This window comes from Atheta coriaria, unplaced genomic scaffold (assembly GCF_025399875.1).
Source record: "Atheta coriaria isolate IRGN ID8LTWV9N9 unplaced genomic scaffold, Caltech_Dcor_3.1 hic_scaffold_10_pilon, whole genome shotgun sequence".
NCBI classification, from domain to species: domain Eukaryota; kingdom Metazoa; phylum Arthropoda; class Insecta; order Coleoptera; family Staphylinidae; genus Dalotia; species Dalotia coriaria.
Window position 1 is genome coordinate 166,712 of NW_027045452.1, and position 16,929 is coordinate 183,640.

Below are 16,929 nucleotides of genomic sequence, written 5' to 3' on the forward strand. Positions count from 1 at the left end.
TATTGTAAAAAATACTCTCCCTTGTTATTTAAAGGTGTAAAGTACATGTTAAGAAGATTAATATGATTGCATTCAAATATTGTTTGTTTTGAGATTGGGAATATTGTCAAAAACTATAATAATTAATAAAATATCAACATGAATCGCTAAAAGTATAAATTTCTACGTGCATCGGAACAAAATGAATAAAAGTCATTGATCAAAATTAGCAAGTCAATTTCTGACCGGAGTTCATTTATAATTGAACCATCGTTATAAATTGTACTGTACTTATATTACTAGAAACAACAAAGTAACAACAAGATAAATTATTCGATCAATCCCATCCATTAGTATTACAGTTACAGCTAATTACGCACCGTTATAGATGATGTGATGTGATGTGATGTGAAGTTTATTACAGAGAAATTTCTATACTAAAACTTTATGTCATGTTAAGCTCCATGTTACCAACTTACACGCACGTCATAATTATTTCCACATTAAGCAACACTCGAATTAATTCAAGTCCTCTTCATGCTTAAGTAATATTTTTTTCTTGTTGACTTGTTTCTCTATTATTTTATTGCCACACATTGGCCGGCTCATAAAAATAAACCAAGTACTTTTATGTTTTTGCAAATTATTATTACTTTTATAAAACATATCATCAAATATCAACAGTAATTTGAGTTCAAGGCAAAGGTTTATTGATCGCAATAATATATTATGTAAAGCTTCTTTATATTTTTAAATAATTTTCTTATACATTAATCCTTTAAACCAGTTACATGTACAATCGACATGTTATAACAATTATATTATTGCGTTATATTGTTTTCTAGGTTGTTATTTCATGCCGTTAGAGTTGTTAGTGACGGTGCATCACTGTTTTATACATTTTTGTCAATGCAACGCAAGCGGCAATTCAAAATAATTGCGACTTTTACAGAGCGTAGAATATTCGACGCTTGTTGAGTCCCAACGGAAACTAAATACTAAATTGGATGTTGTAAGTTCATGCCTCATAATATTGCTATCAACTATCAACTTGTATCATGTTCTAAGCACAGAATTATGAAATATATAAAGTCATTGCTTATGTATTTTAACAGTTGACAAACACGTGTGCACTTTCATCACACTTCTTATTTTTAAATGCAAATAATATTACTTTATTGACCTGCATGTAAAGTAAACTAAATTATGAAAAGTTGAACAACGCAACCGTCACTGCAAAGTTTGTGTGGAAGGTAGGTATATTTAATGCTAATATTTGTGAATAATTATACTTAATCCTAAATTCTTAATTAAAACCAAAAATAAACCTAGACAATTAATAATTGAATTAAGTAAAAAGTCATATAAAATAATTTCTACCAAACACAACGCCTGGAGCGATTGTAATCTTCAAATTCTGAATTTTTTTGCTTTGGAGTAGTTAAATTGGAAAAAAGGAAAAAAACATTTTCTAGATAAGGTTACGTTGTTTATTATTGTGTGCGTCTTACTATATTGCATACCTACTTCGAATTGTTTTGAAACTATTGCTTCGAAATCGTATTTTTTTATTATCGTTAAATGATTACATCAATAATTTAATATTAAATTAATTTTTGAATAAATCATTCATGTCATTTTATTAGTTATCCAGCAATTTGAAAATAACTATTACTACTAACTACTTTCCTTTGACATAAATGTACTGCGACTATATAAATATGAAACACTTGAAATGTAAAACTATTTCATAATTTTATGGATATTTACACTAGTTTAGTATAAAGTGATTATAATACCAAATCGATTAGGTTATCTGTAAGTTAATAGGCGGTTTCATCATCACTTCACTTTATTAATAAAAACGCGGTGTTAATTAATGGCTTTTAAAGCGCTCTTAAGTCCTAAATATTCATGAATTCGGCGTGGCGCACAGCGCAAAACTCAGCGACTTTGGCATTGGAGAAAGCAATCAATTTGGCGAAACCAAGTCAAAGTTTATCCGCGCACATATTCGCAAGGCCCAACAGACTAGGTCATTATTAAAACGACGTAACTCTGTGCAATACCGCAGATTCGACAAACATTAGAATAATAAAATGTTATCGGCAGTGAATGGCCATGACTAGTAAGTCAAACGTACCGAAAAAATCACTAAAGTCATATTAAGGTATAATCAATATGTTTATCCCCAATTAAATTACCACAAATTTTTAATCTTCCTTGAAATTTTGGAAATCGGAAACACATAAGATATAATTAGCATTACCGAGTGTAGTGATTAAATTAATTCGAGAATGTGACAATTGAGAGCACAATTAAATAATGTATGTTAATTTAAAAGCAAATATAAAGTAATAATTATGTAAACATTCAGATTATAATTGTAATCTGTGGGATTTACGTCTTACAATATTTGTCAACAAAACATGGAAACATATTCCAGGGATTTAGATAAGTTTAATACTTTGAATTCGATATTAAATTTATAAAGAAATAATTATTTGCATTATTTGCATTTTAATAATTCATTTAAAATTTGTAAAATACTATGACGCTCGGTAGTTTTTACGAAAGACAAATATTTTTAATACCGATAATATTTTGATGATAATAAACCCAACGTTTTGATTTGTATTTTGTTGTTTGCTTAGATTCACAACATGTTCATGTTACTTCACTTTTAGTTGTCGCAATATCAGTACTTATCAGTTCTTATCATAAAAATATCTAAGTATCTATAGTACGTGCAAGTCAAACATTACTTTAATTAAAATCCACGTCCGCACAACTCTACGATGACTTTAAAAATAAACCTATTGCAAAACTGATCCAATTTTGCATTATCAATTTACAGTGCACCACGTGCCAAGTGTAAATAGCATGCATTCTATTTTTAATAACAATGAAAATGTAAAACCCGAGGACATTTGTTATTATATTAGTGCACTTTTTATCGGTGGCATTTTTTAAAAACGATTATTTTAACATTTGCGGGAGTGCAATTCATATCTCCGCATTAAAATATATCATTGCACATAAAAAATTGTTAGTTGCGCAAAAAGTACACGAACATAAATTAAGCCGGGTCGAAACGAAAGTCACGTTCGGAATGATACATCATCAGGGAAATAACACGCGCATTTCTCCGCATAATTACACATGTTTATGCAAGCAAGCACACAACAGTATATCATAAATGTGAAAATTAATTTTGCGGTACATGAATGCATTGAACCTGATGAACCAACCATAGTAAGCATATCTGAGGTGGAAACAGAACTCGCTAAACTCAGAAACAGAAAAGCCAGTGGCCCGGACGGAATACCCAATGACCTCCTGAAATACGGCGAAGAAGTGCTCGCGGCCGAAATTACGAAACTTATCAACATCATCCTGAAGCATCAGAGAGTACCAACTGAATGGAAATTGAGCACACTAATAATGATGTTTAAGAAAGGAGATAAGCAAGAACCATCCAACTATCGAGGAATAGCTCTGCTAAACACCACCCTGAAACTAACAACTCGATTACTAGCGAACAAGATATTAGCACACACCACACTATCAGACGAACAACAGGGCTTCAGGAAAGGAAGGTCCTGTAACGACGCAATATTCATAATAAGACAGGTGAAGGAAAAAGCCGTGGAGTGGAACAAACCGGCTTTTCTTTCCTTCGTGGACCTAAGGAAAGCGTTTGACAGAGTGCAGCTCCAAGACATAACCAGCATACTCCGAAAAGAAACATCGCATCTGATATCATCAATACTATAAGGGACATCTACAACAACAACGAACTGCAACTAGCAATAGCCGAACAACGCACAGACCCCATAAAAGTAGGAACAGGGGTAAGACAAGGCGATTCCTAAGCCCCCTGCTATTCAACTTCATCATGGAAGAGATAATTGCAAGAGTCCGACGCTGTAAAGGATACCAGATGGGGGGGAAAGAGCTGAAAGTTGTGTGCTACGCGGACGATGCCGTGCTAATTTCCGATAGCGAAGACAACCTACAACGCATGATTCACCAGTTTAACATTGCCAGCAAAGCCCTCAACATGGAGATAGCAACAGAAAAAACCAAATGCATGGTCATCGCACCACATCCAATAAGATGCAAACTTGAAGTCGATGGACAAATCGTACAACAAGTGAGCGAGTTCCGATATCTTGGTATAAACATATCCAGCAGTGGAGGAGTGGAAAAAGAAGTAGCAGAGCAAGTTGAAAAGGGCCTGAGAATAGCAGGATGCCTAAGGAACACGATTTGGGACAACAAACATCTAAGAACAGAGACGAAAGTTTCCATCTACAAGGCAGTAGTCAGGCCCATATTTACATACTCGGCAGAAACGCGTGCAGAGACGACAACCACACAGAGATTGCTCACCACCGCGGAAATGAGGACACTAAGAAACATAGATGGCAAAACACTGCTCGACCGGATAAAGAACGAAGACATCAGAAGAGCGTGCAACAACATAGAAGACATAACACAATGGTGCAAAAGACGCAAAATCGAGTGGAACGAACACATAGAACGGATGGACGAAACCAGAATAGTCCGAATAGCCAGGGACAAATCGCCAAGGGGAAAGCGATCCCTGGGAAGACCCCGAAAGAGATGGAGCGACCACCTAAACCCTGTCTGAAGTAGGAACAGGCAATATGCCTACAAAAGAAGAAGAAGAAGATGAATGCATTTACTTCGAAAAAATATTACATAATATGTATGCGCATGAAAAATCAATATCTTCGAGAACAATGTATGCAACTTTTAAGTACTACTGCTAGTGAACCACAGGTAGCGCTAGATATTCGGTTGCAGGAATTATTTTGTTCGAAGTTCATTAGCTCAAGGTCATCCATATGACCCGACACAGCAGGAATACATGGCTATCATCGTTGAACGCACGTAAACTTGGAATGGTCGTATTGCAGGAAGGTTATGTATATTCTATTTATGCCATTTATGTATAGTATTAGACGACCACGCGGTGGGTTTACGTTGACATGACTGAGGAATCGGAGGAATCGCTATGGACGATATTTGAACGTCGCAGTTTGACACACGCGGTGGTAGTGTTAAACACTCCGATTAACTTCAGAGATTCACACGCAGCGAGGATCGTCGAAATATGGAACTCGGGTGAGTTAAATAAACATATTAGTAAATATAGTAAGTGAATCTATTAGTATTTCCATGAAATCTGCGTTTTAGTAGTGTTTTTTGTTATGTTTTTAACAATTGCGTTAAATTTCCGATAGATGTCGCCTGGATGCTAATTCTGGAAATAAATTTATTTGATTTTATTATAGCACTGGTCAGAATCACAGTCGACGGTGGGACAAACAAATGGTTGGAATGGCTGACCAAAACGAAAATCAGCAATGCGAAATTCCCGCATTTAATCACAGGAGACATGGATTCTATCCAACCCCAAACACTTAAATATTTCCAATCGCGTCCGGAGAGTAAAATTGTTTATACCCTAGACCAAAATCAAACGGACTTTACCAAGGCTTTAATGCAGCTAGAAAACTACAAAACGCTAAATTCTTTACGGATCCCACACGTTTTGGTCTTGTGTGACCTTTCAGGACGCTTTGATCAGACTATCAGTAATATAAACACCTTGTATAAAGCACAAAATTTATTAACCGAAAGTAATGTGTACCTTTTATCGGCTTCGAGTTTAACATGGCTGCTAAAACCCGGAATCGAACATAGAATTCGTATTCCGATGAATCTCAGAGAGGAAAAAAGGTGTTGCGGATTGTTACCAATTGGAGGCAAATGTAGAGTGAAAACCCAAGGGCTTAAATGGAATTTAAGTAGGCAAAAATCTATTTTTTATATGAAATATAAGTATTTATTTGTTGTTTATTTTTAGATAATCAAATTCTTGAATTTGGCAACATGGTAAGCAGCTCAAATACCTACGATGATAGTAGCGATACAGTAACAATCCTCTCGGATAGTAATTTAACGTGGACTATGGAAATTGATAGTTACCTTAGCAATGAATTTTGTAATACTCTCTGTGCAAATAAACTTTGATGAAATATACTATTTTTGATGGCTTGAAACGTTCCTGTTTGTGCAATGTGGCGTTAAAAGTTTCCAACTAGCATGGCGTCTAATTTGGATATCGGTTTTCATCGCCGCTAATCGTTTGGGATCGTCGCGTGTTAGGAATGTGGGCAGAAACCGTATAAGGACCTCATAAAATCTTCAACGGAAGTAACCAGAGAATAACAGGAGTTCTGTTTATTCGAAATTCTTAAAAAGTTGCAAATTTCATTCAAATGTACTTTTACTATGTGTTTGAATTATGAAAATTCCTAAATTTTGGCAAGAAAATCATGTCGGTAATCATATGTGAAATTGTAGTGAACAACAGATTTTTATTTTCACATCAAAACGTATAAAAATAAGTTGAAATAATAAAATATCTTGAAATTAGCAAAAATTGACTTTACAACTAATGTCTAACCGATGTATGTTTTTCAAAAATAAAATAGCTGAGCTACTAAGCTGGGTAGAAGTGTCCCGTCGAATATTTTCGTTGTCGTCGGTTGAAAGTGCGTGGGCGCCGATGGAAACTGCGCGATTGTATTTTTGGATAAAAGACAAAACTGCAGCGAGCACCGATTACCTCCACGACGTCGTAATACGCTGTGAAATAATATCCGAACTCAAGCTGGTGCGAAAAACCTACGTTGCGAAAAGTTTACGTTCGCAAATAGCAGGAGTGTAATCATGTTGAGCAGGATGCAATCGAGCCAGAGCCAAATTTTCATTAATGTGTTTAGATTTGGTCTAAACCAAACGGGTCAATAAGAAATTCGTTTGGAATCTACACATATTCTAAAAATAACCTCACACTTTAGAAAAAATGTTATTTTTGTGAAATTGTATGCGAATTTGATTGTTTTTTAGGAAAATATATGTGATTAATTATGTGTTAATGTAATGCTTGTCTAGGAAATCATAGATTTCGTAAAACTGTGTCAAACGCAGAATCAAAGCGTGTCTGCAGAGAGCGCGCGTTTCGAATCGTCTCCGAATGTGTGTATTTATATAAAGTCAAAATGCACGAATAAGCCGGCTGAGCGCGGGCGCTTTTCAATATGGCTCGCGAAGAAGTAATCGAGAAGACGGCGGTGACGTGGGCGTCGCGTCGGCGCACGCCGCCGCCGGTCGATCGTCCGGCCGTCCCCAGCTCCCGGTCGTCGCCATTCCCACTCAGTCACTGCGGACTCCTTGGGTTGTGTGGTGCTCCTGGACCGCTCTTTTATCTTCCTTTTTGTTGTAAGTACCCTACACACATTTATTTGCTCTTCAAACTTTCAAAAGTTCTTTTTTACTTTTTCTTGAAAAACAACATTATTATTAAAACAACGATTCAGTTTTACTTTAAATTTTATAAAAATTAGACTTAAGATACTTTTAAGTTAGTATGTTGAGCAGATAAACACTAAAATTGTTTTTAAGTTATAAACAATTACATTTGTTATTGTAATATTAATATTTTAAGTAAAATATTAAAGTTTAAGCCGCGTTGGTAAAGTGACTTAAGTTACTTAATTTGCGCGCGTGCGTCGATTTTTGGTGCGGCGTGTAACCGTAGTTGGGACGAGCGAATCCCGTCCGCGCGTTCCCGAATTAGAAACGAGCGCCGCCGGCGATGCCAAATACAGTCTGGCGTAACGAACTCGAAATCTGGCCGCCGCCTCCTTTGCGCCCGTCGCCCGTGCAGGCGCAGCTGGTGTGCGATTACACTCGCACGCACGCACACACATCTCGATTAAGTAACCGCCGCTCAACTGTGTGCGTGCGTGTAGCCAAATTAATTTTCCGGCAAATTCTTCACGCAATCCATGCGATTTTTATAGAATGTCGAAAGTTTTTCAATTTTTTTTAGCCGAAAAACACTTTCATTGGCAAAACTTTGATTTTTATTCATGTATTGGGAACAAATCGCATCTTCACGATCTTAACACGCAGACTTTCGCTAGCATCACGTATTTATATTTAAATTATTTACGAATATAAATAGATGAACTTTATTTGCCGAGTGTGTGCTCTGGACCAATCAAATATCTATGTCATGTTTCCTCTCTGCTATCTGCTTCTTCTTATAAACCTATCAACAAGTCAAAATGTAATTGTTGATCAATTATCACCTCAAACAAAAATGTATTGCGCACAATCAACAATTGTGTCCAAAAATAAATTGAACTTGAAGTAGGTACTAACTATATCATCTTATGGCAGATAATTATGAATATTTTGAAATGCCAAAACAATGAATAAAATTAGCTTTGGCATAAGTATTCCTCAGCCAAATTTAGACAAAACAATTTAACTGCGTTTCAAGACAAAACTGTAAACAAGTTTGACTAATAGATATATTTTTGCAGAGTTAAATAAAAACCTTGTCCAACATGTCCGACGAAGAAGAAGTTTACTCGTAAGTAGCAACGCAAAACTAACCTTAAAGCTCGATAGGTGCTTGTTGCATAACTTAAATTTTAATTGTTTGCTTGATAGCTACCAGTGGCACGATAAATAATGATCTGTACATGTTATTAATTAAATTGTGATTTTTTCTTTAACAAACAGCGAAGAAGAGGAGGAGGAGGAGGTTGTTGAGACGTAAGTACCATTTGATCGTAGAAAAAATCGTAGAATATCACACAAATAGCACACAACGCTTTTTGATTTCGATTAGTAGATGTAGAATTAAGATATGTTTCTAATACCATCAAAAACAGTAGAATCCACGTTACTAAAATAGACAAAATATTGAAAGATTTCTGATGATTTGGTTGTAATTGGCATTGTTGCGTGTTTGATATTAATCGCGCGTGTGGTAAGTATGTTGAAAATTTGACGTGCAAAATTTTATTGACTTTCCTCAAATTCCATGCAAAATCAGCCCACAAACTAACCTTAACCACACATGAACGTAGTCTAGATACCTAGTAGTCGTAGTTAATCTAACAGTATGTATTTTCTCTTTCTTTTACAGAAAGTAAGTAAGCTAGAGTGTTGTTGTGTACCATCTCACTGATATCCTACTGAAACAGCTAAAAAATACGAATGAAAATGTTTCACGTCTCCACAATATAAAAAATCAAATCGAAACGTTGAAATCAAAACGAATTATGTGAATAGTTTGGTTTGATTTGAGCGTGTCGAAATACGTAGTTAGTTTTTGTCTAAAACCACCGCAACTTGTGACGTTTGACGCCCCCTCAACTCAAACTCGTAGATGTGAAGTGTGAAGTCGTAGTTATGTAAAATGTGCAAGTAGAATATTTACCAATTTGTGTTTATATGTTGTATTTATAATGATTAAGACATTAACGCAAAGCATATCCAAATGGCGTTGTGGTCAAATCCACCATTTTGTGTTGGTAATAATGGTGGCCATTTTGATGCTGCTCGCGTTAATGCAATTGACAAAATGACACATATCTATGTTGTTGTACTCGTCCGTATTTGATATAATCTTTTGGGTATATTTGTTATTTATGTGATGTTTTCTTTTTCTCTTTTCTATCGTAACGTGTTACGTATCGTATGAATCGAACCACCCTTTGATTTGTGACACCTGCACACGCACACGCACGTGAAATCCCGCTCGTGCACCAAATCTCTCACCTCACCTTCTCTGCGTCCGTCCGGCGCGTTAAATAACGCTCTGTAGGCACGTCGAAAAGAGACACGTAGAAGAACAGTAAGTCACGACGGCGACCACCACAAAAGTCGTCTGCACGTCTGCAAAAAAATATCTGCGCCCGCCCAAAAGAACTGCTTCGAATGCCGCCTCTAAACGCTGCCAGCTCTGCTTGCCTGATACTAATCCTAACCGTAATTGTTTGATGATCGTTGGTGACCACTTACACGACTTCCTGATTTTGGGAAAACTTTTGACTTCCTAACTGTTTCAATTTTATGTTAATTTTGCACTGAATTTTAAGAGTTTATTTTTACGACTTTGTGCAAACTGGAAGTTTTTTGTTGACTTTTTTAAGAGTTATAGTATAAAATGTGAATTTGCGACTAATATTGAACTTTCGACAGGGAACAAACTGGCGATCCAGAATTCATCAAGCGTCAGGACCAGAAGAGGTCCGATCTCGATGAGCAGCTGCGTGAGTACATCACGGAATGGCGCAAGCAGCGCTCCAAGGAAGAGGACGACCTCAAGAAGCTGAAGGAGAAGCAGGCCAAGCGCAAGGTGACCCGCGCCGAGGAAGAGAAGAAGCAACAAGAGCGCAAGAAGCAGGAAGAGGAGCGTCGCATCCGTGAGATTGAGGAGAAGAAACAGCGCGATATTGAAGAGAAGCGCATGCGTCTCGAGGAAGCCGAGAAGAAACGCCAGGCAATGATGCAGGCGCTCAAGGACCAAAGCAAGACCAAGGGTCCCAACTTCACCATTGCCAAAAAAGATGCTTCTGTAAGAATTAATAACAAAATTATATGTATAAATCAAAATATTTTAATTATGATATGTTTATAGTCCAACCTTAGTGCTGCCCAAGTTGAGAGGAACAAGACCAAGGAACAGCTTGAAGAAGAAAAGAAGATCTCCCTCTCCATCCGCATCAAGCCTTTGGTGATGGATGGTTTGAGCGAGGACAAGCTCAAAGTCAAGGCCCAAGAACTCTGGGAGTGCATTGTCAAGCTGGAGACCGAGAAATACGATCTGGAAGAAAGGCAGAAACGCCAGGACTACGATGTAAGAAACAAAGAAACAAAGCCTTAACCAAGATATCACTAAATTTTACGTATTGTTACTATAGCTTAAAGAATTGAAAGAAAGACAGAAGCAGCAGCTCAGACACAAGGCCTTGAAGAAGGGCTTGGACCCTGAAGCTCTCACCGGCAAATACCCACCCAAGATCCAGGTCGCCTCCAAATACGAGCGTCGCGTGGACACCAGGTCATACGACGACAAGAAGAAACTCTTCGAAGGCGTAAGTCCCTAAAATATTACGATCTAATACTCTTCAAATCCTCCAGTATAGCCGAAATCCTATATTGATCTCTTTGATAATTATGCCAAACAGGGTTATGATAGTTTAGCGTTGGAATTTATGGAAAAATCGTGGAAAACTAAACAGGACGACTTTATGCAAAGGTCGAGACGTAAGTTTGAGCTGCAAAGAAACAAAACAACCGACAGTATACAGCAATGAACACAATTTTTCACACTGTGTTTGTTTTTTCTAATACTCGTTACGTTTTGTGGCTCATTTTTTCGTCCGCCATGTTCATTATGTACGTGTTTACTTTTGCATGGAAGGTCTTGACAGTCATCCAAAAGCAGAGAAAGGCAAACATCGAAAATAGACACTAAAATCGGAGAACTAAAAATATCTAACGATTTGTGGGTTTAACCTGATTTCAAGAATTGAGTATTTTTAGTCGGGAGTCACTTCAACATCCAACTTTGGTAACTAGATTTATATGAAAGAAAAAGAAAAGGTTTTGAGTCATTTGTCCGGCAAACCTGTCTGTCCTTTGTCCAATATCTGTGATTATGTTATCATGCAATGCTTTGTTGTGCGTTATCACGTTTGTTAATTTGTCACGAATCGCAGGGTCTTGAAGAATTCCAGAAGGAAACCAACGAGAAATCGTGGAAGGAAAAGATCGGCCAGTTCGATTCCAGACAGAAAAGTAAGACAATCACATTCATTCCAATTCTATCAACATTATCAATTACATTGATAATAATTGCTGCTTCAAATAAGCTTCAAAAGATAATTTTAACTAATTGTTAAATATTTGTTTTGATCATTGTAAATGTCGCTGTGCAATTTTCTGTCGCACAAATTTAAACAAAAGAACACATTACGCTATCTTTGTTAGGTGATTCCTATTGATTGAATGCAAACTTTTAGGCAAACTTCCAAAATGGTTCGGTGAACGCCCTGGCAAGAAGGCCGGCGACCCAGAGACCCCCGAAGGCGAGGAGGACCTGAAGCAGACCGCCGATGACGATGACGAAGTCATCAGGGAACCCATCCCCGAACCAGAACCTGAAGAGGAGGAAGAAGAAGAGGAGGTCGAGGTCGATGAGGAAGAAGACGATGAAGAGGAAGAGGAAGAAGAAGAGGAGGAGGAGGAAGAAGAGGAGGAATAAACAGCGCTAAATAATTTAAACAAACAATACCAGAACTATTAATGAAGTAAGATTCACGTATACACATTAAACAACTTACGTATATCTAATCAGCGTTTAAATTTAATTTCCTTTTACTTTTTAAGTTATACATACATAGCTAGCTTACTTTATCGATGAATCATTTATTGTTAAATTAAGTGTGACGTTTATGTGGGATTAATATTACATTATACATTCAATCAGATTATTTTTCCCTTATAATTTTTTCATTTTCTTTTGTTTGCAGATATGTATTGATACAAATTCTTCCACTTGCCTTTGCTTTTTGTACTTCATCTGTCTGTCAACTACAATCAATGCAATGAACGGCAAGCGATAGGACAATCCATCTACCTATTATCTACTTATTTATTTATTATAAATATTATTGTTTACTTAATTAATAATAACGAATTCCGGCACACGGAAGCAGATCACGCTACTGGCATGTTCAGATTATGATTTCATAATATTTACTGTTAACTATAATAAAGTTGTATTTGTAATGACGATTTGTGCTTTAAATATTCGATGCAAAAATATTATTATTAATAGCTGATAGCAAAGTTGGTGTTTTCCTCTTATTGTTTTTGCCTATAAATATTTTGAATGTAAAGTAAAATTAGTTTTAGAAGGAGTATTTCATAAATAAAGTTTAAAATAAATCGTATAAATGTATAGGCAACCCAATATGAACATATTAAGAATTATTTGTTAATGTATAAATAATTAAATAAAAATTAAATTATTTACCATAAACATATATCAGATTTTAATTTACTTTTTCCTTAGTATTATTTCATTATAATTAATTTAGTTTAACAGTTAATGAGTTTATTATTTGTAAACTATGCAACCAACTATCCAATTTAATTTTGCGCAAGCGTGTCAACATGTTGACATGAAAAGCAAACGCAGAGCATCTGACATCAACTGACACGTAGCCGACAAGAAAATTGTAATTGTCCGTATTTAATTTATTTCCATTGAACTTCCATAAAACGTAAGTCTTTTTATTAAATATTATTCATTAAATGCATATTTCTATGCGTAAATAGTTGAAACCTAGTATAATTAGCTTGTCACAACAAGAAAAAAACTCAAAATCAAAACCTAGCCTAAAATGTTCGTTGCAAATATGTAAAAGTTCTTTTCATAAAACAATACTTTGTTCAGGTTTTAAAACAACTGTGTCAAGATGACTGCCGTGGAGCAGCCATGCTACACCCTTATAAACCTACCCTCTGATTCGGAGCCAAACAATGAGATGCAACTCAAGATGGACCTTGAGAAAGGTGACACCAAAACAAAAATTGATGCATTAAAGAAGGTAATCAACATGATTCTCGCCGGTGAGCGTCTTCCCGGCGTCCTGATGATAATCATAAGGTTTGTCCTTCCATTGCAAGACCACACAATTAAAAAACTTTTGCTAATTTTCTGGGAGATTGTTCCTAAAACATCTGCAGATGGCAAACTTTTACAAGAAATGATTCTTGTTTGTGATGCATATCGTAAAGATTTACAACATCCAAATGAATTTTTGCGTGGGTCGACTTTGCGTTTTCTATGCAAACTAAAAGAACCTGAATTGTTGGAACCCCTGATGCCTGCCATCAGAGTTTGTCTAGAGCATCGTCATTCGTATGTTCGGCGCAACGCCGTTTTGGCCATCTTTACAATCTACCGCAATTTTGAATTTCTCATCCCTGACGCGCCTGAATTAGTTGCCACCCTCTTGGAAACCGAGCAGGATATGTCGTGCAAGCGTAACGCATTCTTAATGTTATTACATGCTGATCAAGACCGTGCGCTTTCCTATCTAGCTTCATGCTTAGATCAGGTGAATACTTTCGGGGATATCTTACAGTTGGTTATAGTAGAGTTGATTTATAAAGTCTGCCATGCGAACCCTAACGAACGCTCTCGGTTCATCCGATGCATCTACAACTTACTGAATTCAAGTAGTCCTGCTGTACGGTATGAAGCCGCAGGTACTTTGATAACTCTATCCAACGCTCCAACAGCTATCCGTGCCGCTGCAAGTTGCTACATTGAATTGATAGTTAAAGAAAGCGATAATAATGTAAAACTTATAGTATTGGATCGCTTGATTGCGTTGAAAGACCATCCAAGTCACGAGAAAGTTCTGCAAGAATTGGTTATGGATATTCTACGTGTCCTTGCAAGCCCCGATCTTGAAGTTAGGAAGAAGACGTTGAATCTAGCGTTAGACTTGGTTTCGTCGAGAAATATCGAAGAGATGGTGCTGGTTCTTAAGAAGGAAGTGGCTAAGACACATGATGTTGAACATGAAGACACCGGCAAGTATCGACAATTGCTTGTAAGGACTTTACACTCCTGCAGTATTAAATTCCCCGATGTTGCTAGTACGGTGATTCCCGTTTTGGTCGAGTTTCTTTCGGATACTAACGAATTGGCCGCGGCTGATGTATTGATCTTCGTAAGAGAAGCTATACAAAAGTTCGAAAATCTAAGGCCGATTATTATCGAAAAGTTGTTGGAGTCGTTTGGCGATGTGAAGACTTCTAAGATACATCGAGCTGCCTTGTGGATTTTGGGTGAATATGCAACTACAGCCACGGATATTGAATGTGTTTTAAGAGAGATTAATGCAACGTTGGGTGATGGACCGTTGTTGGAAATTGAACAGCGATTACACGCCGGTGAGAACCCCGAAGAAGGACAGAATGCTGCAAATGGAAATAGCGCAACTGGAGGATCTGCTTCCACTGGCACAAGCAGTAACAATACTCTGGTTACATCGGATGGCACTTACGCAACTCAATCTGCATTTAATACTACCCAGGTGTCTAAGAAAGAAAAGCGTCCGCCTTTGCGACAGTACATGATGGATGGCGACTTTTTCATTGCGGCTGGTCTAGGCACTACCTTAACTAAGCTGGCATTGAGGTATGCTGAGTGTTCTCAGGACGCCAAGAAGAAAAATAAGTTTGATGCTAGTGTCATGCTAATCATGGCTGGTATTATTCACCTTGGAAAGTCCGGCTTGCCCACCAAGGCTATCACAAATGATGATACTGATCATCTTCTCTTCTGTTTGCGAGTTTTGTCCGATCGTTCACCGAAAGTTATCGAGATTTTCAATCTGCGGTGCCGAAATGCACTCAACGAGATGCTGCTCGCCAAAGAACTCGAAGATATGTCCATCCAAAAGGCTAAAGAGAAGCCTAACAATAAGATTCAGGCTGATGACCCTATTAGTTTCTTGCAGTTAAATCAGGATAAGTCTGGAGAGCTCGGCGATAACATTTTCGAGTCGTCTCTGTCGCAAGCTTTAGTTGGTGGTCGCAATACTGGATCAGAACTTGTTTCAACCAGTAAACTTAACAAGGTTACTCAGCTTACTGGATTCTCCGATCCTGTATATGCTGAAGCGTATGTCCATGTTAATCAATACGATATTGTTCTTGACGTACTCATTGTCAATCAAACTACAGACACTTTACAGAACTGTACTTTGGAAATCGCTACCCTTGGTGATTTAAAACTTGTGGAGAAACCGCAACCCGTTGTATTGGCTCCAAAGGACTTCTGTAATATCAAGGCGAATGTCAAAGTCGCCTCAACAGAGAATGGGATTATTTTCGGTAATATTGTATACGATGTTACCGGAGCTGCCTCCGATCGCAATGTGGTTGTACTGAATGACATCCACATTGACATCATGGATTATATTGTTCCCGCTTCGTGCACGGATACAGAATTCCGCAGCATGTGGGCTGAGTTTGAATGGGAGAACAAGGTTTCTGTGGTTACTACCATCACCGACTTGGCGGATTATTTGAAGCATTTGCTGAAGAGCACGAATATGAAGTGTTTGACGCCGGAGAAGGCATTATCCGGGCAGTGTGGGTTCATGGCGGCGAATATGTACGCCAAGAGTATTTTTGGTGAGGATGCGCTTGCCAACTTGAGCATTGAGAAACCTTTCAACAAACCCGAAGCGGCAGTTACCGGACATATTCGCATTCGAGCCAAGAGTCAGGTAAACCTATTCACGATTGAGAGATTATTTGAAATACGTGTTTTAATATGTATATTAATTGTTTTTGCAGGGCATGGCATTGAGTTTGGGTGATCAGATCAACATGTGCCAGAAGAGCTATCAAACCAAAGTGGTGGCTGGATAATCTATTGTGTTTGCATGCTGATTGAATCAACTTTATTATTTTATTCATAAGATTCAATTTATTCCATTGTGCAAGTAAATTAAAATAAACTAAATACTGTGTAATTCTTAGCCTCATTGAGTTATGTAGCCAATATATTGATATATTTTCATTGTTTCAAAGTTTATTTTTCCTAGTCATTCAAAATGATTATTCATTAAACACAATTCTGTTTAAATTAACTTTAGTTACCGGAATTTTGACCTGAGAAATTCACAAATTATCAAAAGAATACCACCGAAGTAGGTTGAATTATTGATTATTGCATTAATAATTATTTAAAATAATTGAGATCGCATTACCTGATCGCGGCTAAACTTTCAAATGCATTCACACGCACGTCATCATGATGCATTTCCAGATTTAAAGATGGCTGGTGTCACTCGCTATGATTGGCTCTCATTGCAACGTTGCCGATTTTATAACAGCTCAAAGTAAAGCTAGGCAGTTCAAACAAAATATTCAGCGCGATAAATACATAAATAACTTGCTTGTTATAAAAATTTAATAACTATTAGAGCTTTTTAATTAATTGCTTTAGTTTAA

General features: G+C 37.0%; 4 protein-coding genes across 6 annotated transcripts; all 4 read left to right on the top strand.

Annotated features, from left to right (window-relative positions):
• The first annotated feature begins 3,196 nt into the window (after positions 1–3,196).
• Positions 3,197–6,074, top strand: LOC135800660 (thiamin pyrophosphokinase 1). The gene is made up of 3 exons (XM_065313960.1): positions 3,197–5,133; positions 5,304–5,819; positions 5,879–6,074. Exons 1-3 carry the CDS (start codon positions 4,998–5,000, stop codon positions 6,043–6,045), a joined length of 819 nt encoding a protein of 272 aa, XP_065170032.1. The 5' UTR covers positions 3,197–4,997; the 3' UTR covers positions 6,046–6,074.
• LOC135800731 (uncharacterized) lies at positions 3,878–4,636 on the top strand. Its single transcript, XM_065314050.1, has one exon. The coding sequence runs from the start codon at positions 3,878–3,880 to the stop codon at positions 4,634–4,636; it is 759 nt and encodes a 252-aa protein (XP_065170122.1).
• Positions 6,075–7,151: 1,077 nt separating the features above from the next.
• On the top strand, positions 7,152–12,735 carry up (Troponin T, skeletal muscle). Of its 3 annotated transcripts, none has more exons than XM_065313680.1 (10): positions 7,152–7,299; positions 8,412–8,461; positions 8,614–8,646; positions 9,704–9,733; positions 10,081–10,456; positions 10,520–10,738; positions 10,803–10,976; positions 11,070–11,148; positions 11,907–12,194; positions 12,417–12,735. In XM_065313680.1, the coding sequence occupies exons 2-9, from the start codon at positions 8,436–8,438 to the stop codon at positions 12,146–12,148; spliced, it is 1,179 nt and encodes a 392-aa protein (XP_065169752.1). In that variant the 5' UTR covers positions 7,152–7,299; positions 8,412–8,435; the 3' UTR covers positions 12,149–12,194; positions 12,417–12,735. The 3 variants fall into 3 exon arrangements, with proteins under 3 accessions (XP_065169752.1, XP_065169751.1, XP_065169753.1); XM_065313679.1 differs by lacking the exon at positions 11,070–11,148 and adding an exon at positions 11,604–11,682 and having other exon boundaries at positions 7,154–7,299; XM_065313681.1 differs by lacking the exons at positions 8,614–8,646; positions 9,704–9,733; positions 11,070–11,148 and adding an exon at positions 11,604–11,682 and having other exon boundaries at positions 7,154–7,299.
• A 316-nt stretch (positions 12,736–13,051) lies between these two features.
• Positions 13,052–16,495, top strand: betaCOP (coatomer subunit beta). The gene is made up of 3 exons (XM_065313677.1): positions 13,052–13,172; positions 13,346–16,199; positions 16,270–16,495. The coding sequence occupies exons 2-3, from the start codon at positions 13,368–13,370 to the stop codon at positions 16,342–16,344; spliced, it is 2,907 nt and encodes a 968-aa protein (XP_065169749.1). The 5' UTR covers positions 13,052–13,172; positions 13,346–13,367; the 3' UTR covers positions 16,345–16,495.
• The last annotated feature ends 434 nt before the right edge of the window (positions 16,496–16,929 follow it).

What these genes read in the sequence shown, in the direction of transcription:
- LOC135800731 (XM_065314050.1), top strand. Translation starts at nt 3,878, where the DNA reads ATGGAAGAGATAATTGCAAGAGTCCGACGCTGTAAAGGATACCAGATG.
- LOC135800660 (XM_065313960.1), top strand. Translation starts at nt 4,998, where the DNA reads ATGACTGAGGAATCGGAGGAATCGCTATGGACGATATTTGAACGTCGC. An exon ending in CGTCGAAATATGGAACTCGG is followed by an intron (nt 5,134 to 5,303) that starts GTGAGTTAAATA and finishes ATTTTATTATAG; the next exon opens with CACTGGTCAGAATCACAGTC. An exon ending in AGGGCTTAAATGGAATTTAA is followed by an intron (nt 5,820 to 5,878) that starts GTAGGCAAAAAT and finishes GTTTATTTTTAG; the next exon opens with ATAATCAAATTCTTGAATTT.
- betaCOP (XM_065313677.1), top strand. Translation starts at nt 13,368, where the DNA reads ATGACTGCCGTGGAGCAGCCATGCTACACCCTTATAAACCTACCCTCT. An exon ending in GCATTCGAGCCAAGAGTCAG is followed by an intron (nt 16,200 to 16,269) that starts GTAAACCTATTC and finishes TTGTTTTTGCAG; the next exon opens with GGCATGGCATTGAGTTTGGG.
- up (XM_065313680.1), top strand. Translation starts at nt 8,436, where the DNA reads ATGTCCGACGAAGAAGAAGTTTACTC. An exon ending in TTGCCAAAAAAGATGCTTCT is followed by an intron (nt 10,457 to 10,519) that starts GTAAGAATTAAT and finishes ATATGTTTATAG; the next exon opens with TCCAACCTTAGTGCTGCCCA. An exon ending in CTTTATGCAAAGGTCGAGAC is followed by an intron (nt 11,149 to 11,906) that starts GTAAGTTTGAGC and finishes GCAAACTTTTAG; the next exon opens with GCAAACTTCCAAAATGGTTC.